This window comes from Pelobates fuscus, chromosome 9 (assembly GCF_036172605.1).
Source record: "Pelobates fuscus isolate aPelFus1 chromosome 9, aPelFus1.pri, whole genome shotgun sequence".
NCBI lineage: Eukaryota > Metazoa > Chordata > Amphibia > Anura > Pelobatidae > Pelobates > Pelobates fuscus.
In genome coordinates, this window is record NC_086325.1 from 7,995,640 (window position 1) to 8,023,426 (window position 27,787).

At 44.4% G+C, this 27,787-nt stretch overlaps 1 protein-coding gene across 2 annotated transcripts in view; it reads left to right on the forward strand.

Moving 5' to 3' along the window:
• Positions 1-27,787, forward strand: part of DPF1 (double PHD fingers 1) — a 100,975-nt gene that overhangs the window by 70,431 nt on the left and 2,757 nt on the right. For both annotated transcript variants that reach the window (XM_063431065.1, XM_063431066.1), the window contains exons 9-11: positions 8,359-8,478; positions 11,707-11,819; positions 12,497-12,578. In XM_063431065.1, the coding sequence (XP_063287135.1) occupies positions 8,359-8,478; positions 11,707-11,819; positions 12,497-12,578 (315 nt within the window). The remainder of the gene's footprint in view (positions 1-8,358; positions 8,479-11,706; positions 11,820-12,496; positions 12,579-27,787) is intronic.

The following is a 27,787-nucleotide window of genomic DNA, read 5'->3' on the forward strand; positions in this document are numbered from 1 at the left end:
TCATTCCTTTACATATATATTCAGTATAACCATCTACCAGTCATTCCTTTACATATATATTCAGTATAACCCTCTACCAGTCATTCCTTTACATATATATTCAGTATAACCATCTACCAGTCATTCCTTTACATATATATTCAGTATAACCATCTACCAGTCATTCCTTTACATACATATACATTATATCCCTCTACCAGCCATGCCGTTATACATGTATTTTTTATGCTTTTCCTCTATAATAGATGTTGTGGCCCTACATACATGGTTTTCCATTTATGAACACACTACTCCGTGATCCCTGATTTATCCCCAGGGACCAAGGGAGTTATACTCTGTCCTGGAGGGCCAAACATGCATTTTTTTCAGAACCCCTCTACTGAAAATGGTTTGTTCCATTAGACTAATTTCGGACCCTCAGCTAGAAATGGTTTGTTCCAATACACATTTAGAGGACCAATCAACTAGAAATAGTCTGTTCCCATACACTTCCATAGAACTCCTCCAATAGAAGTGGTTTGTTCCCATACACTTCCATAGAACTCCTCCAATCGAAGTGGTTTGTTCCCATACACTTCCATAGAACCCCTCCAATAGAAGTGGTTTGTTCCAATACATTTCCATAGAACTCCTCCAATAGAAGTGGTTTGTTCCAATACATTTCCATAGAACTCCTCCAATAGAAGTGGTTTGTTCCAATACATTTCCATAGAACTCCTCCAATAGAAGTGGTTTGTTCCCATACACTTCCATAGAACTCCTCCAATAGAAGTGGTTTGTTTCCATACACTTCCATAGAACTCCTCCAATAGAAGTGGTTTGTTCCAATACATTTCCATAGAACTCCTCCAATAGAAGTGGTTTGTTCCAATACATTTCCATAGAACTCCTCCAATAGAAGTGGTTTGTTCCAATACATTTCCATAGAACTCCTCCAATAGAAGTGGTTTGTTCCAATACATTTCCATAGAACTCCTCCAATAGAAGTGGTTTGTTCCAATACATTTCCATAGAACTCCTCCAATAGAAGTGGTTTGTTCCCATACACTTCCATAGAACTCCTCCAATAGAAGTGGTTTGTTCCCATACACTTCCATAGAACTCCTCCAATAGAAGTGGTTTGTTCCAATACATTTCCATAGAACTCCTCCAATAGAAGTGGTTTGTTCCCATGCACTTCCATAGAACTCCTCCAATAGAAGTGGTTTGTTCCCATACACTTCCATAGAACTCCTCTAATAGAAGTGGTTTGTTCCAATACATTTCCATAGAACTCCTCCAATAGAAGTGGTTTGTTCCAATACATTTCCATAGAACTCCTCCAATAGAAGTGGTTTGTTCCAATACATTTCCATAGAACTCCACCAATAGAAGTGGTTTGTTCCAATACATTTCCATAGAACTCCTCCAATAGAAGTGGTTTGTTCCAATACATTTCCATAGAACTCCACCAATAGAAGTGGTTTGTTCCAATACATTTCCATAGAACTCCTCCAATAGAAGTGGTTTGTTCCCATGCACTTCCATAGAACTCCTCCAATAGAAGTGGTTTGTTCCCATGCACTTCCATAGAACTCCTCCAATAGAAGTGGTTTGTTCCCATGCACTTCCATAGAACTCCTCCAATAGAAGTGGTTTGTTCCCATGCACTTCCATAGAACTCCTCCAATAGAAGTGGTTTGTTCCAATACATTTCCATAGAACTCCTCCAATAGAAGTGGTTTGTTCCAATACATTTCCATAGAACTCCTCCAATAGAAGTGGTTTGTTCCAATACATTTCCATAGAACTCCTCCAATAGAAGTGGTTTGTTCCCATACACTTCCATAGAACTCCTCCAATAGAAGTGGTTTGTTTCCATACACTTCCATAGAACTCCTCCAATAGAAGTGGTTTGTTCCAATACATTTCCATAGAACTCCTCCAATAGAAGTGGTTTGTTCCAATACATTTCCATAGAACTCCTCCAATAGAAGTGGTTTGTTCCAATACATTTCCATAGAACTCCTCCAATAGAAGTGGTTTGTTCCAATACGTTTCCATAGAACTCCTCCAATAGAAGTGGTTTGTTCCAATACATTTCCATAGAACTCCTCCAATAGAAGTGGTTTGTTCCCATACACTTCCATAGAACTCCTCCAATAGAAGTGGTTTGTTCCCATACACTTCCATAGAACTCCTCCAATAGAAGTGGTTTGTTCCAATACATTTCCATAGAACTCCTCCAATAGAAGTGGTTTGTTCCCATGCACTTCCATAGAACTCCTCCAATAGAAGTGGTTTGTTCCCATACACTTCCATAGAACTCCTCTAATAGAAGTGGTTTGTTCCAATACATTTCCATAGAACTCCTCCAATAGAAGTGGTTTGTTCCAATACATTTCCATAGAACTCCTCCAATAGAAGTGGTTTGTTCCAATACATTTCCATAGAACTCCACCAATAGAAGTGGTTTGTTCCAATACATTTCCATAGAACTCCTCCAATAGAAGTGGTTTGTTCCAATACATTTCCATAGAACTCCACCAATAGAAGTGGTTTGTTCCAATACATTTCCATAGAACTCCTCCAATAGAAGTGGTTTGTTCCCATGCACTTCCATAGAACTCCTCCAATAGAAGTGGTTTGTTCCCATGCACTTCCATAGAACTCCTCCAATAGAAGTGGTTTGTTCCCATGCACTTCCATAGAACTCCTCCAATAGAAGTGGTTTGTTCCCATGCACTTCCATAGAACTCCTCCAATAGAAGTGGTTTGTTCCAATACATTTCCATAGAACTCCTCCAATAGAAGTGGTTTGTTCCAATACATTTCCATAGAACTCCTCCAATAGAAGTGGTTTGTTCCAATACATTTCCATAGAACTCCTCCAATAGAAGTGGTTTGTTCCCATACACTTCCATAGAACTCCTCCAATAGAAGTGGTTTGTTTCCATACACTTCCATAGAACTCCTCCAATAGAAGTGGTTTGTTCCAATACATTTCCATAGAACTCCTCCAATAGAAGTGGTTTGTTCCAATACATTTCCATAGAACTCCTCCAATAGAAGTGGTTTGTTCCAATACATTTCCATAGAACTCCTCCAATAGAAGTGGTTTGTTCCAATACGTTTCCATAGAACTCCTCCAATAGAAGTGGTTTGTTCCAATACATTTCCATAGAACTCCTCCAATAGAAGTGGTTTGTTCCCATACACTTCCATAGAACTCCTCCAATAGAAGTGGTTTGTTCCCATACACTTCCATAGAACTCCTCCAATAGAAGTGGTTTGTTCCAATACATTTCCATAGAACTCCTCCAATAGAAGTGGTTTGTTCCCATGCACTTCCATAGAACTCCTCCAATAGAAGTGGTTTGTTCCCATACACTTCCATAGAACTCCTCTAATAGAAGTGGTTTGTTCCAATACATTTCCATAGAACTCCTCCAATAGAAGTGGTTTGTTCCAATACATTTCCATAGAACTCCTCCAATAGAAGTGGTTTGTTCCAATACATTTCCATAGAACTCCACCAATAGAAGTGGTTTGTTCCAATACATTTCCATAGAACTCCTCCAATAGAAGTGGTTTGTTCCAATACATTTCCATAGAACTCCACCAATAGAAGTGGTTTGTTCCAATACATTTCCATAGAACTCCTCCAATAGAAGTGGTTTGTTCCCATGCACTTCCATAGAACTCCTCCAATAGAAGTGGTTTGTTCCCATGCACTTCCATAGAACTCCTCCAATAGAAGTGGTTTGTTCCCATGCACTTCCATAGAACTCCTCCAATAGAAGTGGTTTGTTCCCATGCACTTCCATAGAACTCCTCCAATAGAAGTGGTTTGTTCCAATACATTTCCATAGAACTCCTCCAATAGAAGTGGTTTGTTCCCATGCACTTCCATAGAACCCCTCCAGTAGAAGTGGTTTGTTCCCATACACTTCCATAGAACTCCTCCAATAGAAGTGGTTTGTTCCAATACACTTCCATAGAACTCCTCCAATAGAAGTGGTTTGTTCCAATACATTTCCATAGAACTCCTCCAATAGAAGTGGTTTGTTCCAATACATTTCCATAGAACTCCACCAATAGAAGTGGTTTGTTCCAATACATTTCCATAGAACTCCTCCAATAGAAGTGGTTTGTTCCCATGCACTTCCATAGAACTCCTCCAATAGAAGTGGTTTGTTCCCATGCACTTCCATAGAACTCCTCCAATAGAAGTGGTTTGTTCCCATGCACTTCCATAGAACTCCTCCAATAGAAGTGGTTTGTTCCCATGCACTTCCATAGAACTCCTCCAATAGAAGTGGTTTGTTCCCATGCACTTCCATAGAACTCCTCCAATAGAAGTGGTTTGTTCCCATGCACTTCCATAGAACCCCTCCAGTAGAAGTGGTTTGTTCCCATACACTTCCATAGAACTCCTCCAATAGAAGTGGTTTGTTCCCATACACTTCCATAGAACTCCTCCAATAGAAGTGGTTTGTTCCAATACATTTCCATAGAACTCCTCAATAGAAGTGGTTTGTTCCAATACATTTCCATAGAACTCCTCCAATAGAAGTGGTTTGTTCCCATGCACTTCCATAGAACTCCTCCAATAGAAGTGGTTTGTTCCCATACACTTCCATAGAACTCCTCCAATAGAAGTGGTTTGTTCCAATACATTTCCATAGAACTCCTCCAATAGAAGTGGTTTGTTCCCATGCACTTCCATAGAACTCCTCCAATAGAAGTGGTTTGTTCCCATACACTTCCATAGAACTCCTCTAATAGAAGTGGTTTGTTCCAATACATTTCCATAGAACTCCTCCAATAGAAGTGGTTTGTTCCAATACATTTCCATAGAACTCCTCCAATAGAAGTGGTTTGTTCCAATACATTTCCATAGAACTCCACCAATAGAAGTGGTTTGTTCCAATACATTTCCATAGAACTCCTCCAATAGAAGTGGTTTGTTCCAATACATTTCCATAGAACTCCACCAATAGAAGTGGTTTGTTCCAATACATTTCCATAGAACTCCTCCAATAGAAGTGGTTTGTTCCCATGCACTTCCATAGAACTCCTCCAATAGAAGTGGTTTGTTCCCATGCACTTCCATAGAACTCCTCCAATAGAAGTGGTTTGTTCCCATGCACTTCCATAGAACTCCTCCAATAGAAGTGGTTTGTTCCCATGCACTTCCATAGAACTCCTCCAATAGAAGTGGTTTGTTCCAATACATTTCCATAGAACTCCTCCAATAGAAGTGGTTTGTTCCCATGCACTTCCATAGAACCCCTCCAGTAGAAGTGGTTTGTTCCCATACACTTCCATAGAACTCCTCCAATAGAAGTGGTTTGTTCCAATACACTTCCATAGAACTCCTCCAATAGAAGTGGTTTGTTCCAATACATTTCCATAGAACTCCTCCAATAGAAGTGGTTTGTTCCAATACATTTCCATAGAACTCCACCAATAGAAGTGGTTTGTTCCAATACATTTCCATAGAACTCCTCCAATAGAAGTGGTTTGTTCCCATGCACTTCCATAGAACTCCTCCAATAGAAGTGGTTTGTTCCCATGCACTTCCATAGAACTCCTCCAATAGAAGTGGTTTGTTCCCATGCACTTCCATAGAACTCCTCCAATAGAAGTGGTTTGTTCCCATGCACTTCCATAGAACTCCTCCAATAGAAGTGGTTTGTTCCAATACATTTCCATAGAACTCCTCCAATAGAAGTGGTTTGTTCCCATGCACTTCCATAGAACCCCTCCAGTAGAAGTGGTTTGTTCCCATACACTTCCATAGAACTCCTCCAATAGAAGTGGTTTGTTCCAATACACTTCCATAGAACTCCTCCAATAGAAGTGGTTTGTTCCAATACATTTCCATAGAACTCCTCCAATAGAAGTGGTTTGTTCCCATGCACTTCCATAGAACCCCTCCAGTAGAAGTGGTTTGTTCCCATACACTTCCATAGAACTCCTCCAATAGAAGTGGTTTGTTCCAATACACTTCCATAGAACTCCTCCAATAGAAGTGGTTTGTTCCAATACATTTCCATAGAACTCCTCCAATAGAAGTGGTTTGTTCCAGTAAACTGAGTAGATTGTGGGAACCGCACTCATTCCCAGCGGCCACGGGTGCTCCGGATCAGGACCAGCAATCCCAGAATAATATGCAAAGAAGAAAGACTCACAGACACTCCGAATTCAAGCCGCAGGCAGTTTTTTTCTAACGAAATGCAACGCAACGTTTCGACCGTAAAGGTTTTTTTCAAGCTTGAATTCGGAGTGCCTGTGTAAACTGTCACAAAACGTCTGCTAGAAATAGTGATGAGGGTAATCGTTCAGATGATTTCTTTTTAGGAAATAGCTTGTCCCATTATACATTCCTGTAATGTCCTCTGCTATGGCCCTGCAGTGTTTCAGTTTATTTACTCCGATTTCGTTTAGAAGACTCTCTCAGCCCCCCTCTGCTAGACATGGTTTAATGCAGGAAAATCTACGGGAGCCATCTACTGGAAAACTCTCACATTATCCCTTTACTAGAAATGGTTTGTTCCAGTAGCCTCTATAAATATACCACTAATAGCAGTGATTCCATAAGACTTTAACAGTACCCCTCTCCTGGAAATGGTTGGTTCCAGTAGTCTTCAACAGTACCCCTCTCCTGGAAATGGTTGGTTCCAGTAGTCTTCAACAGTACCCCTCTCCTGGAAATGGTTGGTTTCAGTAGTCTTCAACAGTACCCCTCTCCTGGAAATGGTTGGTTCCAGTAGTCTTTAACAGTACCCCTCTCCTGGAAATGGTTGGTTGCAGTAGTCTTTAACAGTACCCCTCTCCTGGAAATGGTTGGTTGCAGTAGTTTTTTAAAAGTACCCCTCTCCTAGCAGTGGTTGGTTCCAGTAGTCTTTAACACCTCCTGTTGTGTCCTTAAGGGGTTAACAGTACCCCTCTCCTAAAAATGGTTGGTTCCAGTAGTCTTTAACAGTATCCCTCTCCTAGTAATGGTTGGTTCCAGTAATCTTTAACAATACCCCTCTCCTAGAAATGGTTGGTTCCAGTAGTCTTTAACAGTACCCCTCTCCTAGCAATGGTTGGTTCCAGTAATCTTTAACAATACCCCTCTCCTAGAAATGGTTGGTTCCAGTAATCTTTAACAATACCCCTCTCCTAGAAATGGTTGGTTCCAGTAATCTTTAACAATACCCCTCTCCTAGAAATGGTTGGTTCTAGTAGTCTTTAACAGTACCCCTCTCCTAGTAATGTTTTGTTCCAATAGTCTTTAACAGTACCCCTCTACTAGTAATGTTTGGTTCCAATAGTCTTTAACAGTACCCCTCTCCTAGAAATGGTTGGTTCCAATAGTCTTTAACAGTACCCCTCTACTAGCAATGGTTGGTTCCAGTAGTCTTTAACAGTACCCCTCTCCTAGCAATGGTTGATTCCAGTAATCTTTAACAGTACCCCTCTCCTAGAAATAGTTTGTTCCAGTAATCTTTAACAGTACCCCTCTCCTGGAATTGTTTGGTTACAGTAGCCTTTAACAGTACCCCTCTCCTGGAAATGGTTGGTTCCAGTAGTCTTTAACAGTACCCCTCTCCTAGAAATAGTTTGTTCCAGTAATCTTTAACAGTACCTCTTTCTTGGAAATGGTTGGTTCCAGTACTCTTTCCAGTGAATCCCTGTACTAAATATGGTTTATTCCAAAAACTTTCTTTGGGACCTCTATCCTAGAAATGGTTTATTCCAACACAATGTCACAGTGAATCGTCTCCCCGAAATGGTTTATCCCCTTGCTTTGTACTGGTGAGCTATACCCCAAGTGACTACTAGAGGCAGTATAAAAATAATGCCTATATATTGGCTCCTCCCACAGATATAAGGCTCCACCCCAGAGGATCACTGGCCATTCTCCAGCAGTCGGACACATGGAGGCAGAACGTTGAATTTACTTTGCATTCACCCTTTTATATTGTGTTATTATTTCATTATTCCCTCTCTGTGTTTATGGCCTGTTTCCTACGGTTTCCAAATTATGCCATTAGAGTTTTGCAGACAGCACAAACGGAGATATCAGGTTGATATACTTGTTAAAATGTCCCTAAAATCTAATATGGCTCCTTAAAATGAATATTTACAATGGAGTCTTGTGATTAACTTGAATGTAATCTGTTAAAGTGAAGTGTAGCAGGTTTTATTTAACGTATATTTTGATGGTAGTGTCAGGTCCTCTCTGACTGGAGTCCCTGAGTTCAGTATAGTTGTAGGGCGGTAGCTCAAACTGTCTGATTTCAAGGTCTCCCTCCAGTCAGAGTGCAGTGGATTCCCCACCCTCACCTGTACCACAAAGCACACACTCTATTTACTGTCTTCCAGTTAAGAAAGCTCCAGACGGCTCCGTTATTGCCAACGGTTATTGCGATTTCTGTCTAGGAGGTGCCAAGAAGACGGGGTGTCCGGAGGACCTTATCTCATGTGCAGACTGCGGTCGCTCTGGTAAATTAAAGGGGCAAAGTAGACATTGACTTTGTGATGGACATGCCTTGTCAGCTGTCAGTTCCCCCAATTCCTGGTAATAAATAACATACTGCGTTAGCGTTCTATTGTGTGATTGCGCTGCGATTCAGATTATGACTTCCTCAGTGATAACGCCTGAATGATTCGCCCCAGTGACAGATTTACAGGCGGAGTTTTATTCAGTAAAAATAGATTTTTGTCTTCTACCAAATCTACAAATGTAGCATGTTGTTTAATTTACATGCTAATGGGAACCCGTTTATATGCAAATTAGCATAATTATATTCAAATGAGCTCACCAGATGGAATTGTCTTCGACTTATTAACAAAATCTAGCAACCTTAATGCACCACGTCCTGATCTTCAGCATAATGCAATGTCTAATGGGTTAAGAGGTCAGGGGCAAAGTGACCTAATGACAGTGACATGTTTAATGGGTTAAAGGGACAGTCCCATGTAGGAACAAAGTGACCTAATGACGGTGACATGTTTAATGGGTTAAACGGACAGCCCCATGTAGGAGCAAAGTGACCTAATGGCAGTGACATGTTTAATGGGTTAAAGGGACAGTCCCATGTAGGAGCAAAGTGACCTAATGACAGTGACATGTTTAATGGGTTAAAGAGACAGTCCCATGTAGAAGCAAAGTGACTTAATGACAGTGACATGTTTAATGGGTTAAAGGGACAGTCCCATGTAGGAACAAAGTGACCTAATGGCAGCGACATGTTTAATGGGTTAAAGGGACAGTCCCATGTAGGAGCACAGTGACCTAATGACAGTGACATGTTTAATGGGTTAAAGGGACAGTCCCACGTAGGAGCAAAGTGACCTAATGACAGCGACATGTTTAATGGGTTAAAGGGACAGTCCCATGTAGGAACAAAGTGACCTAAAGACAGCGACATGTTTAATGGGTTAAAGGGACAGTCCCATGTAGGAACAAAGTGACCTAATGACAGCGACATGTTTAATGGGTTAAAGGGACAGTCCCATGTAGGAGCAAAGTGACCTAATGACAGCGACATGTTTAATGGGTTAAAGGGACAGTCCCATGTAGGAGCAAAGTGACCTAATGACAGCGACATGTTTAATGGGTTAAAGGTACAGTCCCATGTAGGAGCAAAGTGACCTAAAGACAGCGACATGTTTAATGGGTTAAAGGGACAGTCCCATGTAGGAACAAAGTGACCTAATGACAGTGACATGTTTAATGGGTTAAAGAGACAGTCCCATGTAGGAGCAAAGTGACCTAATGACAGTGACATGTTTAATGGGTTAAAGGGACAGTCCCATGTAGGAGCAAAGTGACCTAATGACAGTGACATGTTTAATGGGTTAAAGGGACAGTCCCATGTAGGAACAAAGTGACCTAATGACAGTGACATGTTTAATGGGTTAAAGGGACAGTCCCATGTAGGAGCAAAGTGACCTAATGACAGTGACATGTTTAATGGGTTAAAGGGACAGTCCCATGTAGGAGCAAAGTGACCTAATGTCAGCGACATGTTTAATGGGTTACAGAGACAGTCCCATGTAGGAGCAAAGTGACCTAATGTCAGCGACATGTTTAATGGGTTAAAGGGACAGTCCCATGTAGGAGCAAAGTGACCTAATGTCAGCGACATGTTTAATGGGTTAAAGGGACAGTCCCATGTAGGAGCAAAGTGACCTAATGACAGTGACATGTTTAATGGGTTAAAGGGACAGTCCCATGTAGGGGCAAAGTGACCTAATGACAGTGACATGTTTAATGGGTTAAAGGGACAGTCCCATGTAGGATCAAAGTGACCTAATGACAGTGACATGTTTAATGGGTTAAAGGGACAGTCCCATGTAGGAGCAAAGTGACCTAATGACAGCGACATGTTTAATCGGTTAAAGGGACAGTCCCATGTAGGAACAAAGTGACCTAATGACAGTGACATGTTTAATGGGTTAAAGGGACAGTCCCATGTAGGAGCAAAGTGACCTAATGACAGCGACATGTTTAATGGGTTAAAGGGACAGTCCCATGTAGGAGCAAAGTGACCTAATGACAGCGACATGTTTAATGGGTTACAGAGACAGTCCCATGTAGGAGCAAAGTGACCTAATGTCAGCGACATGTTTAATGGGTTAAAGGGACAGTCCCATGTATTAAGTTTTTTTGTTCATTCTATATATCACTGGATATAGATAGAAACGCTGACGTGGATACATAGACACATTTGCACTGACACACATACAGATGTACAGACACACAGTTACAAACGCTGTCGCGCATGCAGATACACACACTGACAAACATGTATATGTACAGACACACAGATACATACACTGCCACACATGCAATACACAAACTGACACAAATGCAACACGACAAACATACTGACACACATACAGATACAGACACAAGCAATGGCACACTCACAGATACAGACATACAGATACACACACTGACACAGATACATACATTACATATATACAGAAGCAGACACTCAAAACACACATACAACTCACAATTCTAGCTTCCCCTTAGCTTTCTACCTTCTGGGGGCAGGAGGGTGGCTTCTGCTGGCTTGGGCTGATGGGTGTTAGGGGCTTGTTCTTCTCCTGGTCTGGCTCCCCCTTCCCGCTCAGCTCTGTCTGTTTGAGCTGGGAGGAAGTGAAAGGGACTTGGTTGCGCTGTTTAAAGCGCCACAGCGCACAACCAGGCTCCTTATGGCACAAGTGCATCTGGTGGCTCTAAGAGCATGGGCCATCCGATGGGCCCGTTCACTCTGCCGTTTTAGAGAAACTGCAATGCTTTCATTGCGGGGTTAAAGGGATCCTCCACTGCCCAAACTTGAATGCATTTAATAATGCATGTTTCCATTGGGGTATATTTAAAAACAGTTCGCAAAAGATGTAGATCTCTTGTCTGCAGCCATTACAAGCCCTCCCCTTCTAACCCCGCCCAGACTTTCTGTGACTGTCCAATCACAGACTTCCCAGTGCAGCTCAATTAGAAGTCTTTGCAAGGCAGGAGCTCTGGGCAATTGCTGCCTGTTGAGTTCAGTGCAAATAAGCTAACAAAACCAGGAAGTAACATTAGCTGTTGTTTGCTTGAACAACAGAGGGCAGAGGGTTCTATAGTGCTAGGAATACAGTTGGAGTTGGTTCCTGTAAAATTTTTAATCGGTTCCATGTTTTTACACTTGTCACTATAATGATCTCTCTCCGCAGGTCACCCGTCCTGCTTACAGTTTACTGTGAATATGACAGCCGCTGTAAGGACCTATCGCTGGCAGTGCATTGAATGCAAATCCTGTATCCTCTGCGGAACTTCTGAAAATGATGTGAGTGTTTCATCCCTCGGATACCATATACTGAGAGAGCAAGTCAGGATTGAAAAGCAAGAGTGTTTCATGTAGCACATTGTGTCCACCAAAAATAGCAAATGTTACAAAATGGCACACACTGCGCAGAAGAGAATCGCCTTACTACGCATATCACTTTATAACTACGCAGTCATAGGCTTGTCTTAACTGATATTCTTTCTTTCTGTAACTACCTTGGACGTATACCATATTTGTGATGAGATCGGCTTCTGCGTAAGCCTAAATGTTATGCCATTGTGTTCCGTGCAGCTCAAAAATAAAGAATTAAAAAAGAAAAAATAGCAAATGTTCCCCATAACCTGCTTTTACACCTTCTAGACTAATTAGAGACGTCACGACCCAATGCAGCTTTTAGACAGTCTTCATACACCGTGAGGAGGAGAATTCTATAACATGAGTTTGACCCTTTGTCTGACAAAATGTGCATTGAGTATTGCTCTAATTTTTGAGGGGTTAAACATAAGTACAAATTTAAATAGCTAAAAAAAACGCAAGCTGTTTTTCAAGGCACTAACAGAAACCTCCTCAATCTGTAGTTCCAGACAGGCGTTTGTAAGCGATATGCTGATGCGTGGGCGTAATTACGGGCGCAGTTTTCCTAATATCTCTCTTTCTGCTTCACTTGTCTGTCCCAGGACCAGCTTCTCTTCTGCGATGACTGCGATCGAGGGTATCACATGTATTGCTTGAGTCCACCCATGTCTGAGCCCCCTGAAGGTATGTACTCCTCCACTACAAATACAGAACACGAACACATTTAAAGTGGAACACGTCCATTACATCGGGGTTTATTGACTAGAGAAATGAATAGAAGGGATTTAGGTTAAAATAACCCAGCAGTATGACAGCTGATTTACAAAATTCCAGATTCCAATTCGACTATCCTGGGCTGAACTGGGCAATTCCATATTTAGTTTACAGTAAATCCGTGTTTGGAGTATAAACCGGTGTAGTTACAGCTAAGCAGTCATTTATACCTTGTAAATCCATTTACTTTATCACAAGAAGGTAATTAATTTCCCTGCCTGACGCTGTGTATAGCTTACTTCTATGTACAATCCCAATTTATTCCATTGTTTACACAAACTCCATTTTTATATAACTTTTTGTTCTTTCCCGTATTATCCTGGATTGCACGTTATATTTGTTAATATTCTGTTGCCTGATTTCAGTTTTAACATTTATCCTATTCAAACATGATAAAATGGCTGTATCGACTGACTTTCAACATCTCAGATCGCACACTAAATCGACCCGCTACCTGCAGAGAGGCTCCCGTTCAGCTGATCGCTGCTGGAGGAAGGCCCGCACCTTGTCAGACTTCCTCCATTATAAATTCATTTTGTGTTCATATAGCACAGCCCTCACCCTTGCTAAACAATCCTACGTGTTCTCTCTTGTTAGCTCATGCTCACGCAATCCCAGTTGTCTCTTTAATACCTTCATCTCTCTCGTTCGCCCACCTCAAGCCACCCTTCAAACTGAGCTTTCAGCAGATTTGCTACTTTACCAACAAGATTGAACAGTTAAGGAAAGAATTCTCCCCCCTTTGCTCCTCCCTCTCGGAACCACACATGGACCGTACCTTCCCTACCTTACAGGCCTTCTCCCCAGCTACCGAACAGGAGGTGGCTTTTCTTTTCCTCTCCTCTCGTCCCATTACCTGTCTGCTTGAACCAGTACCTTCCCACCTTATCAGATCTCTCTCCCATTGTCTTGAACTACCCTTAACACACATCCTAAACTGCTCTTTCATCTGGTTTTGTCCCTTCTCCCCTTAAAGGATCACTATAGGGTCAGGAACACAAATATGTATTCCTGACCCTATAGTGTTAAAACCACCATCTAGCCCCCCCTGGGGCCCTCATGCCTCCATAAATATAGTAAAAATTTTACTGTTTTCAAGCTTGAAGCTGTAACTCTGCATGCTGTTAGACTCAGAAAAAACAGCAGTCTGCTGACATCATCAGAAGTGTTAGCCTGATCCAATCACAATGCTTCCCCATAGGATTGGCTGAGACATTCAAGGAGGCAGATCAGGGGCAGAGCCAGCATGATTCAAACACAGCCCTGGCCAATCAGCATCTCCTCATAGAGATGAATTGAATCAATGAATCTCTATGAGGAAAGTTCAGTGTCTGCATGCAGAGGGAGGAGACACTGGATGTTTGGAGGCATTTTAGGCAGCCATGACCCAGGAAGGATCTCTAACAGCCATCTGAGGAGTGGCCAGTGAAGTTATCACTAGGCTGTAATGTAAACACTGAATTTTCTCTGAAAAGACGGTGTTTACAGCAAAAAGCCTGAAGGTAATGATTCCACTCACCAGAACAAAATAAATAAGCTGTAGTTGTTCTGGTGACTATAGTGTCCCTTTAAGCATGCTACTGTCGTACCCATCCCAAAAAGAGCCATCCCTAGACCCGTCTTCCCCTTCCAACTATCGTCCCATATCCCTGCTCCCTTTTTCCTCAAAACTTCTACAAATACTTCTCTTTACTGGTATGACTCGCTTCCTAAATTCCAACTCCCTTCTCATTACTCTTCAATCTGGCTTCCGCCCCCTCCACTCTGCGGAGACTGCTCTTATTAAAGTTACTAACGACCTAATCGCAGCTAAATCCAAGAGCCACTGCCCCATACTAATTCTTCTTGACCTCTCTGCGGTCTTTGACACTGTTGATCATGTCCTCCTCCTCCTCCAAACTATTTAATTCCTCAGTCTCTGTGGCTCTGTCCTCTCGTGGTTTTCCTCTTATCTCTCCCAACGTTCGTTCAGTGTCTCCTTTTGCAATGACACCTCCTCCTCTCGCCCTGTCTTGGTTGGAGTTCCCCAAGGCTCTGTTCTTGATCCCCTTCTGTTCTCTCTTTATACTGACTCTCTTGGCAAACTCATGAACTCCTTTGGATTCCGCTACCATCTGTATGCCGACGACACCCAGATATATCTCTCATCCCCGGATCTCTCCCCCGCGTTCCTGCAACATGTCACTGCTTGCCTTTCTTCTATTTCTGACTGGATGTCCTCCCGCTTTCTGAAACTCAATCTCTCTAAAACTGAGCTCCTTATTTTTCCCCCTCATAATGCTGATCCTCCTCCTTCGCTCTCCCTGCAAGTTGATGGTGCTTGCATCAGTCCATCCTTGCAAGCTCATTGTCATTGTGTTATCTTTGATCCTGGCCTCACCTTTGCCCCACATATCCAGTATTTTGCTAAAACCTGTCGATTCCACCTTAAAAAATTCGCATTTATCCGCCCCTTTCCCACGCAAGATGTTGCCAAGAAGCTGGTTCATGCTCTGGTAATCTCTCGCAAGGATTACTGTAATTCTCTCCTAGTTGGTCTCCCCAAAAGCCCAACTGCCCCCCTACAATTGGTAATGAATACTGCCGCCAGGCTGATCTTTCTCACCCGTCGTTCCTCCCATACCTCACCCCTCTGTCGATCCTTTCACTGGCTTCCTGTATTATATAGGTGTCAATTCAAAATACTAACCCTTACCTATAAAGCTCTAACCAACTCTAGCCCCTCGTAGATTTCTCACCTGATTCATAGGTATGCCCCTTCTCTGTCTCTCCGCTCTGCTGGTGACCTTCTCCTGTCCGCTGCTCGCACCTTTACTGCTAACTCGCGCTAACAGGACTTCTCATGGGCTTCCTTTGAAACAGCCTGCCTAACTCCATCAGACTCTCCCCTAGTCTTCAATTGTTTAAGAAGTCCCTCAAAAAAAACATCTGTTCAGAAATGCTTATGGACTCCCAGAGTAACTTATCTATACTTACCCAAGTCTGTCTCTTGCTCTTCTAAAGAGCCACACTCCACTCTCACCTCCAGCTCTGCTACGTTTCTGTCAGGGTACCTGAAGCCTCTACCTCTGAGAGAGGTAGAGACTTAGAAGTTTATCCGTCCGGACGGCATGTCTCCTCGGCCCCTCGCGGTTCACTCGGTCTTGCTAACGCCGGCCGCGAGGGAGTCACTTCCTTTTATAGCAGGAGGACCGGAGGTCGACGTCACGACGCCAACCCGGAACGTCCTGTCACTCAAATCTCGGGAGACGAATCAGGACTCGCTGGAGGCGTGTCTTCTCTCCCTAACCAGGATACTTAACAGTGGCTCTCTCATTTACTCATTGCCCTGTCGTGGTTCTAGTCTGCCTAGTCACACAGTGCTTTGTTATTCTCTTGCCTTTTGGTTCTGACCCGGCTTTGGTATTTACTCTCCTGTCTTTCTGTTATCCTTGACCCGGCTTGTCTCTCGCTTACCTGTCTTCTCGTTCCCTCGATCTCGGCTTGTCTCTGACCATTCTATCGTAGTTCTACGTTAAGTCCGGCCATTCTAAGGACCGGTATACGTATCTGCTACTCTTTGTACTCTGCGTGTTGGATCCCTGACCCGATCCTGACATTACGACAGGGCCATGGATCCTGCAGGTACAAATTGTCAGCTTGGTTCTCCTGATCCTAGGTTTGACGCCATGGATCATAGGATGGATCAGATGGCTCTAGCACTACAGGCGCTGCTATCACGTCCTATTAATCCACCTGAGGAGATGCGTAATACGTCTGCTTCTTCTGTGGGTTCAGGGCTAGAGGTAGCTACTGTAGGTGCTTCTTCCCGAGTTACCCCACCTGTACGTTATGCTGGTTCTCCTGAGAGGTGTCGTGGGTTTTTGAACCAGATCAGTATCCATTTCGAGCTACAGCCCCGTTCCTACCCTACTGATAGGGCAAAAGTGGGATTTATTATTACCTTACTCATTGAGAAAGCTCTGAGATGGGCTAATCCGTTGTGGGAGAATGATAATCCATTAGTCTATAACTATAATGCCTTTGTAGCTGCTTTTAAAAGAACTTTTGATCCTCCTGGCAGGAGGGTCAATGCAGCCAGATTACTGTTGCGCCTTAGACAAGACAACCAAACACTTGTGGATTACGCACTAGAGTTCAGGTCTTTGGCGGCAGAGGTAAAATGGAATGAACAGGCCTATATAGACGTATTTTTAAATGGATTATCCGATGTAATACTTGATGAGGTAGCGACAAGAGAGCTTCCCGAGAACCTGGAAGACTTAATTTCCTTTATCTCTCGTATTGACGAACGTCTAAGGGAGAGGCAGAATACTCGAGATAGAACCGGTAAATCTTCCTTTAGACTAGCACCATCATTTCAAATTTCTGAAACCCAGACTCCACAGGTTTCAGAACCTATGCAGTTAGGCCTTACTCGTCTGTCAGAGGAGGAAAGACAGTACAGGAGAAGGGAGGGACTGTGTATGTATTGTGGAGTCAGAGGTCATGTACGTTTGAGCTGTCCCAGTCGTCCGGGAAACGCTCGCACCTAAGTTTCTCTAGAGGACAGACCTTGGGTGTTTCGATTTTGTCCTCTACTCATAACTACAAAGAACATAGACTCCTATTACCGGTCTCTTTAACTTGGGAAAAGGGAACTTTAGAGACTATGGCATTGATAGACTCCGGCGCTGCTGAGAGTTTTATCGACCAAGAGTTTCTCACCAAACACACTATCCCATCCCAGTTAAGGAAGACACCCTTGGCTGTTGAGGCCATTGATGGTAGACCTTTAGTTGAGCCTGTGATTTTCCGGGAGACCACACCTCTTAACTTAACTACTGGTATTCTACACAAGGAGGAAATATCCCTACTACTCATTTCATCTCCTTCTGTTCCCATAGTCCTGGGATACTCCTGGCTTAAGAGACATAACCCCGTTATAGATTGGAGATCAGGGGAAATAGTTTCGTGGGGTCAGGATTGTCAAGAGAATTGTTTAAAGAAAGTGTCACCTCTTTGTAGTGTCAACGCACTTAATAACGCTACCGACTCTACCAAAGTACAGATACCGTCCTTGTATCAAGATTTAAAGGCAGTATTTGACAAAGGAAAGGCTGATACCTTACCACCACATAGGCCTTTTGATTGCAAGATTAATTTACTTTCTGGTACTATGCCCCCCAGGGGTCATGTATACCCTTTGTCTACGAATGAAAACTTAGTTCTAGAGGAGTATATTCGTGAAAACCTAGACAAGGGGTTCATTAGAAGATCCTCCTCTCCTGCTGGGGCTGGATTTTTTTTTGTTAAAAAGAAGGATGGTTCTTTAAGACCCTGCATTGACTACCGAGGTCTTAACAAGATAACCATTAGAAATGTATATCCGATTCCCTTGATCACCGAGCTTTTTGATCGATTAAAAAGTTCTAAGATTTTCACTAAGTTAGACCTTAGAGGTGCTTATAATTTGGTGAGAATTCACGACGGAGACGAGTGGAAAACTGCATTCAATACTCGATATGGGCACTATGAGTATACTGTAATGCCTTTTGGTCTCTGCAATGCCCCGGCGGTATTTCAGGACCTTATTAATGAGGTTCTTAGGGAGTTTCAAGATGACTGTGTGATTGTATACCTTGATGATATACTTATACATTCCAGGGATATTGAAACTCACCACGGAGAAGTCAGAAGGGTTTTACGCAAACTTCTTCAGCATGGCTTATACTGCAAATTAGAGAAATGCAGCTTTGACCAATCCCAAACTACCTTTCTTGGTTATGTAATTTCTGGGGAGGGGTTTGAAATGGATCCGGAGAAGCTCCAATCCATATTAGATTGGCCTTTACCTAAGGGTCTCAAGGCTATCCAGAGATTTATTGGTTTCTCCAATTACTACAGACGTTTCATTAAGGGGTACTCCTCTATCATTGCTCCCATCACCAATATGACCAAACAAGGGGCTGATACTAAGAATTGGTCTACTGAAGCACTTCTGGCTTTTAAGACACTCAAGGAGCTGTTTGCTTCCGCACCAATTTTAGTTCACCCTGATACTACACTACCTTTCCTACTCGAAGTTGACGCTTCTGAGACAGGTATAGGTGCCATTCTGTCCCAAAGGTTGGGTGTAGATAAACCATTACATCCTTGTGGATACTTTTCCAAAAAATTGTCGGGTACTGAAAGCAGATATGACATTGGTGACAGGGAACTACTAGCAGTTATAATGGCCTTAAAGGAGTGGAGACATTTATTGGAGGGTACTTTGCATCCTGTTACTATTTTGACAGATCATAAAAACTTATCCTATATTGGAGAGGCTAAACGACTATCATCTAGACAGGCTCGTTGGTCCATATTCCTCACTCACTTCAACTACGTACTCACATATAGGCCAGGTTCTAAGAATTCTAAAGCCGATGCCTTGTCTCGCCAATATGAACCTGCTGCCGTATCTGAGCCGGTTTTGTCCTCTATAGTACCCAAGTGTAACATTATCGCTAACACTACTCTCAAAGTCCATTCTCCGCTACTTGATCAGATAAGGAGCTTGCAGCATCTGGCACCTAGACTGACTCCGGCTTCCAGACATTTCGTTCCTCCTGAACTCCAATTGGAGCTCTTACAGTGTCTTCACGAGAGTAAGGTGGCTGGTCATCCGGGTGTTCGCAAGACGTATTCTTTGATCTCCAAGAATTTCTGGTGGCCTTCGTTACGGAAGGATATTAAGGATTTTATCGGAGTTTGTGAGGTCTGCACTAAAACTAATCTACCGCATTCGCTTCCTTGTGGCCTTCTACAACCTCTGGAAATTCCTGACAAACCTTGGTCCTGTGTGGCAATGGACTTTATTGTGGATTTGCCTGTTTCTAAAAGGCACACTGTTATCCTCACCGTAGTCGATAGGTTTACCAAGATGGCACATTTCGTACCTTTGCCTAAACTCCCGACTTCTCCTGAATTGGCGGAGATCTTTGCTAAAGAGATTTTTCGCTTGCATGGGATTCCTTCGGAGATCACTTCTGATAGAGGCTCCCAATTTGTTTCACGTTTTTGGAGATCATTCTGTTCTCAATTAGGCATCAAATTGAATTTTTCGTCCGCCTATCATCCTCAGTCTAACGGAGCTGCCGAACGAACCAACCAGAAGATTGAGCAATACTTACGTTGTTTTGTTTCCGAACACCAGGACGATTGGGTCGGTTTGATTCCTTGGGCGGAGTTTGCGCACAACAATCTCGTTTGTGACTCTACACATTCAAGCCCCTTCTTCATGAACTATGGCTTTCATCCATCTATTCTTCCCTCGGTTTCTCCTTCCCAAGGAGTGCCGTCGGTTGATGTCCATGTGGCCAATTTGAGGAAGTTGTGGGATCAGACTCGACAGATTCTTCTACACAATTCTATGCTGGTTAAGAAACATGCTGACAAACGTAGAAGGGCGGCTCCGAATTTTGTTCCAGGCGATAGAGTTTGGTTGAGTACTAGGAATATTCGCCTTAAAGTTCCTTCCATGAAATTCGCTCCTCGTTATATTGGTCCCTACAGGATCTTGACTCGAATTAACCCAGTGGCGTATCGTCTAGCTCTCCCAGCTACTTTACGCATCCCGAACTCCTTTCACGTGTCATTGCTGAAACCTCTAATCTGTAACAGATTCTCCTCCACAATCGCCCCTCCGCGCCCTGTTCAGGTGGAGGGTCAGGAGGAGTATGAGGTTAACTCCATTATTGATTCTCGTGTCTCCCGGGGGAGAGTACAATATTTGGTTGACTGGAAGGGTTATGGTCCTGAGGAGAGGAGTTGGGTACCACAAGAGGATGTTCATGCTCCTCGCCTTCGCAGGGCATTTCACTCCCGCTTTCCATCTCGCCCCGGCTCCTTCCGCCCGGTGGGCGTATCTGAGAGGGGGGGTACTGTCAGGGTACCTGAAGCCTCTACCTCTGAGAGAGGTAGAGACTTAGAAGTTTATCCGTCCGGACGGCATGTCTCCTCGGCCCCTCGCGGTTCACTCGGTCTTGCTAACGCCGGCCGCGAGGGAGTCACTTCCTTTTATAGCAGGAGGACCGGAGGTCGACGTCACGACGCCAACCCGGAACGTCCTGTCACTCAAATCTCGGGAGACGAATCAGGACTCGCTGGAGGCGTGTCTTCTCTCCCTAACCAGGATACTTAACAGTGGCTCTCTCATTTACTCATTGCCCTGTCGTGGTTCTAGTCTGCCTAGTCACACAGTGCTTTGTTATTCTCTTGCCTTTTGGTTCTGACCCGGCTTTGGTATTTACTCTCCTGTCTTTCTGTTATCCTTGACCCGGCTTGTCTCTCGCTTACCTGTCTTCTCGTTCCCTCGATCTCGGCTTGTCTCTGACCATTCTATCGTAGTTCTACGTTAAGTCCGGCCATTCTAAGGACCGGTATACGTATCTGCTACTCTTTGTACTCTGCGTGTTGGATCCCTGACCCGATCCTGACAGTTTCCACCTTTTTTGGTGGCTGTCACCCTTGCTGCCCTGTTGTGTATTTGTATCCCACCTCATCTAGACTGTTAGCTCATTTGAGCAGGGTCCTCATCTACCAATTTTTTCTATGTCACTGTGTAATTGTCTCATTTATTGTAAATTTACCCCCTTTCATAATATTGTAAAGCTCTGCGGAATTGTTGGCGCTATATAAATACCAATAATAATAATAATAATATAGCTTTATAAATGCAATTATATAACGTGAGAAAATGGAAACAATATTTGAGTATATTTGGAAGAGTTAGAATAAAGGAAAAAATGATTGTGTAATTTGTCAATATGTGTCAGGTGAAATATCTGATATGTAGGTATTAATGTTCTTTGTATATGGCTTTAAAGTTCATTTATTTCCCACAAGATACATCCTTCGCGCCCTGCCGATAAAATCCTAACCGCAATGGGACCTTGTGGGGCCAGCGGAGTCCAACCACAGACTGCTTTAACAGTCAGATAAATTGCCTTTTTTTACGAGGCACAAATACCTCTTTAGCCACTTTTTAAGATTGCTCTCCTAGATTTTATGGTCAGTCTATTAACCTTAAAGGAAACAAATGCTCAGAGCCTCCTCTTCCAGCAGAAACCATTATACATTAGCTAACAGAATGTCCATGTTGTCAGTAACTGCTCCAATTACCCCATTTATTCCTTACTTATAAAGCCCTGCTTAGTTTAGTAATTTGTGTCTCTGGTCGTAAAGGGGGCATGTTATTCTGCACACTGTGCCTGGCTGTGTGTATGCTGAATGCTGCTGATATTCTTGTGTAAATTCTGAAATGCCCAGTAATCCACTTCAAGGGGTTCAGACGCATCTCGTCACAGTGCACGTTACACTGCGTAACAAATCTGCGCGGTCAGGTGATCAGAAGAACTGTATTCCGTTCATGTCACTTGAAATCCTCCTATTACGCTGTATAACCCTCCCTATAACTCCTCATATTACTCCATATAACCTCCATATAACTCCTCCTATTACTCCATATAACCCTCCCTATAACTCCTCCTATTACTCCATATAACCCTCCCTATAACTCCTCATATTACTCCATATAACCCTCCCTATAATTCCTCATATTTTCTCCATATAACCCTCCCTATAATCCCTCTGTTACTGTGTCACTATACCGCACTCCCTCTAACATGCAAACTCACTGAGCAGGCCCTCAATCCCTCTGTTACTGTCACTATACCCATCTCCCTCTAACATGTAAACTCACTGAGCAGGCCCTCAATCCCTCTGTTACTGTCACTATACCCCACTCCCTCTAACATGTAACCTCACTGAGCAGGGCCTCAATCCCTCTGTTACTGTGTCACTATACCCCACTCCCTCTAACATGTAAACTCACTGAGCAGGCCCTCAATCCCTCTGTTCCTGTGTCACTATACCCCACTCCCTCTAACATGTAACCTCACTGAGCAGGCCCTCAATCCCTCTGTTACTGTGTCACTATACCCCACCCCCTCTAACATGTAAACTCACTGAGCAGGCCCTCAATCCCTCTGTTAGTGTGTCACTATACCCCACTCCCTCTAACATGTAAACTCACTGAGCAGGCCCTCAATCCCTCTGTTAGTGTGTCACTATACCCCACTCCCTCTAACATGTAAACTCACTGAGCAGGCCCTCAATCCCTCTGTTAGTGTGTCACTATACCCCACTACCTCTAACCTGTAAACTCATTGTGCAGGGCCCTCAATCCCTCTGTTACTGTGTCACTATACCCCACTCCCTCTAACATGTAAACTCACTGAGCAGGCCCTCAATCCCTCTGTTAGTGTGTCACTATACCCCACTACCTCTAACCTGTAAACTCATTGTGCAGGGCCCTCAATCCCTCTGTTACTGTGTCACTATATCCCACTCCCTCTAACATGTAAACTCACTGAGCAGGGCCCACAATCCCTCTGTTACTGTGTCACTATACCCCACTCCCTCTAACATGTAAACTCACTGAGCAGGGCCCTCAATCCCTCTGTTACTGTGTCACTATACCCCACTCCCTCTAACATGTAAACTCACTGAGCAGGGCCCTCAATCCCTCTGTTACTGTGTCACTATACCCCACTCCCTCTAACATGTAAACTCACTGAGCAGGCCCTCAATCCCTCTGTTACTGTGTCACTATACCCCACTCCCTCTAACATGTAAACTCACTGAGCAGGGCCCTCAATCCCTCTGTTACTGTGTCACTATACCCCACTCCCTCTAGCATGTAAACTCACTGAGCAGGGCCCTCAATCCCTCTGTTACTGTGTCACTATACACCACTCCCTCTAACATGTAAACTCACTGAGCAGGGCCCTCAATCCCTCTGTTACTGTGTCACTATACCCCACTCCCTCTAGCATGTAAACTCACTGAGCAGGCCCTCAATCCCTCTGTTACTGTGTCACTATACCCCACTCCCTCTAACATGTAAACTCACTGAGCAGGGCCCTCAATCCCTCTGTTACGGTCACTATACCCCACTCCCTCTAACATGTAAACTCACTGAGCAGGCCCTCAATCCCTCTGTTAGTGTGTCACTATACCCCACTACCTCTAACCTGTAAACTCATTGTGCAGGGCCCTCAATCCCTCTGTTACTGTGTCACTATATCCCACTCCCTCTAACATATAAACTCACTGAGCAGGGCCCTCAATCCCTCTGTTACTGTGTCACTATACCCCACTCCCTCTAACATGTAAACTCACTGAGCAGGGCCCTCAATCCCTCTGTTACTGTGTCACTATACCCCACTCCCTCTAACATGTAAACTCACTGAGCAGGGCCCTCAATCCCTCTGTTACTGTGTCACTATACCCCACTCCCTCTAACATGTAAACTCACTGAGCAGGGCCCTCAATCCCTCTGTTACTGTGTCACTATACACCACTCCCTCTAGCATGTAAACTCACTGAGCAGGCCCTCAATCCCTCTGTTACTGTGTCACTATACCCCACTCCCTCTAACATGTAAACTCACCGAGCAGGCCCTCAATCCCTCTGTTACTGTGTCACTATACCCCACTCCCTCTAACATGTAAACTCACTGAGCAGAGCCCTCAATCCCTCTGTTACTGTGTCACTATACCCCACTCCCTCTAGCATGTAACCTCACTGAGCAGGGCCCTCAATCCCTCTGTTACTGTGTCACTATACCCCACTCCCTCTAACATGTGAACTCACTGAGCAGGGCCCTCAATCCCTCTGTTACTGTGTCACTATACCCCACTCCCTCTAACATGTAAGCTCATTGAGCAGGCCCTCAATCCCTCTGTTACTGTGTCACTATACCCCACTCCCTCTAACATGTAAACTCACTGAGCAGGGCCCTCAATCCCTCTGTTACTGTGTCACTATACCCCACTCCCTCTAACATGTAAACTCACTGAGCAGGGCCCTCAATCCCTCTGTTACTGTGTCACTATACCCCACTCCCTCTAACATGTAAACTCACTGAGCAGGGCCCTCAATCCCTCTGTTACGGTCACTATACCCCACTCCCTCTAACATGTAAACTCACTGAGCAGGCCCTCAATCCCTCTGTTAGTGTGTCACTATACCCCACTACCTCTAACCTGTAAACTCATTGTGCAGGGCCCTCAATCCCTCTGTTACTGTGTCACTATATCCCACTCCCTCTAACATATAAACTCACTGAGCAGGGCCCTCAATCCCTCTGTTACTGTGTCACTATACCCCACTCCCTCTAACATGTAAACTCACTGAGCAGGGCCCTCAATCCCTCTTTTACTGTGTCACTATACCCCACTCCCTCTAACATGTAAACTCACTGAGCAGGGCCCTCAATCCCTCTGTTACTGTGTCACTATACCCCACTCCCTCTAACATGTAAACTCACTGAGCAGGGCCCTCAATCCCTCTGTTACTGTGTCACTATACACCACTCCCTCTAGCATGTAAACTCACTGAGCAGGCCCTCAATCCCTCTGTTACTGTGTCACTATACCCCACTCCCTCTAACATGTAAACTCACCGAGCAGGCCCTCAATCCCTCTGTTACTGTGTCACTATACCCCACTCCCTCTAACATGTAAACTCACTGAGCAGAGCCCTCAATCCCTCTGTTACTGTGTCACTATACCCCACTCCCTCTAGCATGTAACCTCACTGAGCAGGGCCCTCAATCCCTCTGTTACTGTGTCACTATACCCCACTCCCTCTAACATGTAAACTCACTGAGCAGGGCCCTCAATCCCTCTGTTACTGTGTCACTATACCCCACTCCCTCTAACATGTAAGCTCATTGAGCAGGCCCTCAATCCCTCTGTTACTGTGTCACTATACCCCACTCCCTCTAACATGTAAACTCACTGAGCAGGGCCCTAAATCCCTCTGTTACTGTGTCACTATACCCCACTCCCTCTAACATGTAAACTCACTGAGCAGGGCCCTCAATCCCTCTGTTACTGTGTCACTATACCCCACTCCCTCTAACATGTAACCTCACTGAGCATGGCCCTCAATCCCTCTGTTACTGTGTCACTATACCCCACTCCCTCTAACATGTAAACTCACTGAGCAGGGCCCTCAATCCCTCTGTTACTGTGTCACTATACCCCCACTCCCTCTAACTGTTAACTCACTGAGCAGGGCCCTCAACCCCTCTGTTACTGTGTCACTATACCCCCACTCCCTCTAACATGTAAACTCACTGAGCAGGGCCCTCAATCCCTCTGTTACTGTGTCACTATACCCCACTCCCTCTAACATGTAAACTCACTGAGCAGGCCCTCTATCCCTCTGTTACTGTGTCACTATACCCCACTCCCTCTAACATGTAAGCTCACTGAGCAGGGCCCTCAATCCCTCTGTTACTGTGTCACTATACCCCACTCCCTCTAACATGTAAACTCACTGAGCATGGCCCTCTATCCCTCTGTTACTGTGTCACTATACCCCCACTCCCTCTAACATGTAAACTCACTGAGCAGGGCCCTCAATCCCTCTGTTACTGTGTCACTATACCCCACTCCCTCTAACATGTAAACTCACTGAGCAGGACCTCAATCCCTCTGTTACTGTGTCACTATACCCCACTCCCTCTAACATGTAAACTCACTGAGCAGGGCCCTCAATCCCTCTGTTACTGTGTCACTATACCCCACTCCCTCTAACATGTAAACTCACTGAGCAGGCCCTCAATCCCTCTGTTACTGTGTCACTATACCCCACTCTCTCTAACATGTAAGCTCACTGAGCAGGGCCCTCAATCCCTCTGTTACTGTGTCACTATACCCCACTCCCTCTAACATGTAAACTCACTGAGCACAGCCTCAATCCCTCTGTTACTGTCACTATACCCCACTCCCTCTAACATGTAAACTCACTGAGCAGGCCCTCAATCCCTCTGTTACTGTGTCACTATACCCCACTCCCTCTAACATGTAAACTCACTGATCAGGGCCCTCAATCCCTCTGTTACTGTGTCACTATACCCCACTCCCTCTAACATGTAAACTCACTGATCAGGGCCCTCAATCCCTCTGTTACTGTGTCACTATACCCCACTCCCTCTAACATGTAAACTCACTGAGCAGGCCCTCAATCCCTCTGTTACTGTGTCACTATACCCCACTCCCTCTAACATGTAAACTCACTGATCAGGGCCCTCAATCCCTCTGTTACTGTGTCACTATACCCCACTCCCTCTAACATGTAAACTCACTGAGCAGGCCCTCAATCCCTCTGTTACTGTGTCACTATACCCCACTCCCTCTAACATGTAAACTCACTGAGCAGGCCCTCAATCCCTCTGTTACTGTGTCACTATACCCCACTCCCTCTAACATGTAAACTCACTGAGCAGGGCCCTCAATCCCTCTGTTACTGTCACTATACCCCACTCCCTCTAACATGTAAGCTCACTGAGCAGGGCCCTCAATCCCTCTGTTACTGTCACTATACCCCACTCCCTCTAACATGTAAACTCACTGAGCAGGGCCCTCAACCCCTCTGTTACTGTGTCACTATACCACACTCCCTCTAACATGTAAACTCACTGAGCAGGGCCTCAATCCCTCTTTTACTGTCACTATACCCCACTCCCTCTAACATGTAAGCTCACTGAGCAGGGCCCTCAATCCCTCTGTTACTGTGTCACTATACCCCACTCCCTCTAACATGTAAGCTCACTGAGCAGGGCCCTCAACCCCTCTGTTACTGTGTCACTATACCACACTCCCTCTAACATGTAAACTCACTGAGCAGGGCCTCAATCCCTCTGTTACTGTCACTATACCCCACTCCCTCTAGCATGTAAACTCACTGAGCAGGGCCCCCAATCCCTCTGTTACTGTGTCACTATACCCCACTCCCTCTAACATGTAAGCTCACTGAGCAGGGCCCTCAATCCCTCTGTTACTGTCACTATACCCCACTCCCTCTAATATGTAAGCTCACTGAGCAGGGCCCTCAATCCCTCTGTTACTGTCACTATACCCCACTCCCTCTAACATGTAAACTCACTGAGCAGGGCCCTCAATCCCTCTGTTACTGTCACTATACCCCACTCCCTCTAACATGTAAACTCACTGAGCAGGGCCCTCAATCCCTCTGTTACTGTGTCACTATATCCCACTCCCTCTAACATGTAAACTCACTGA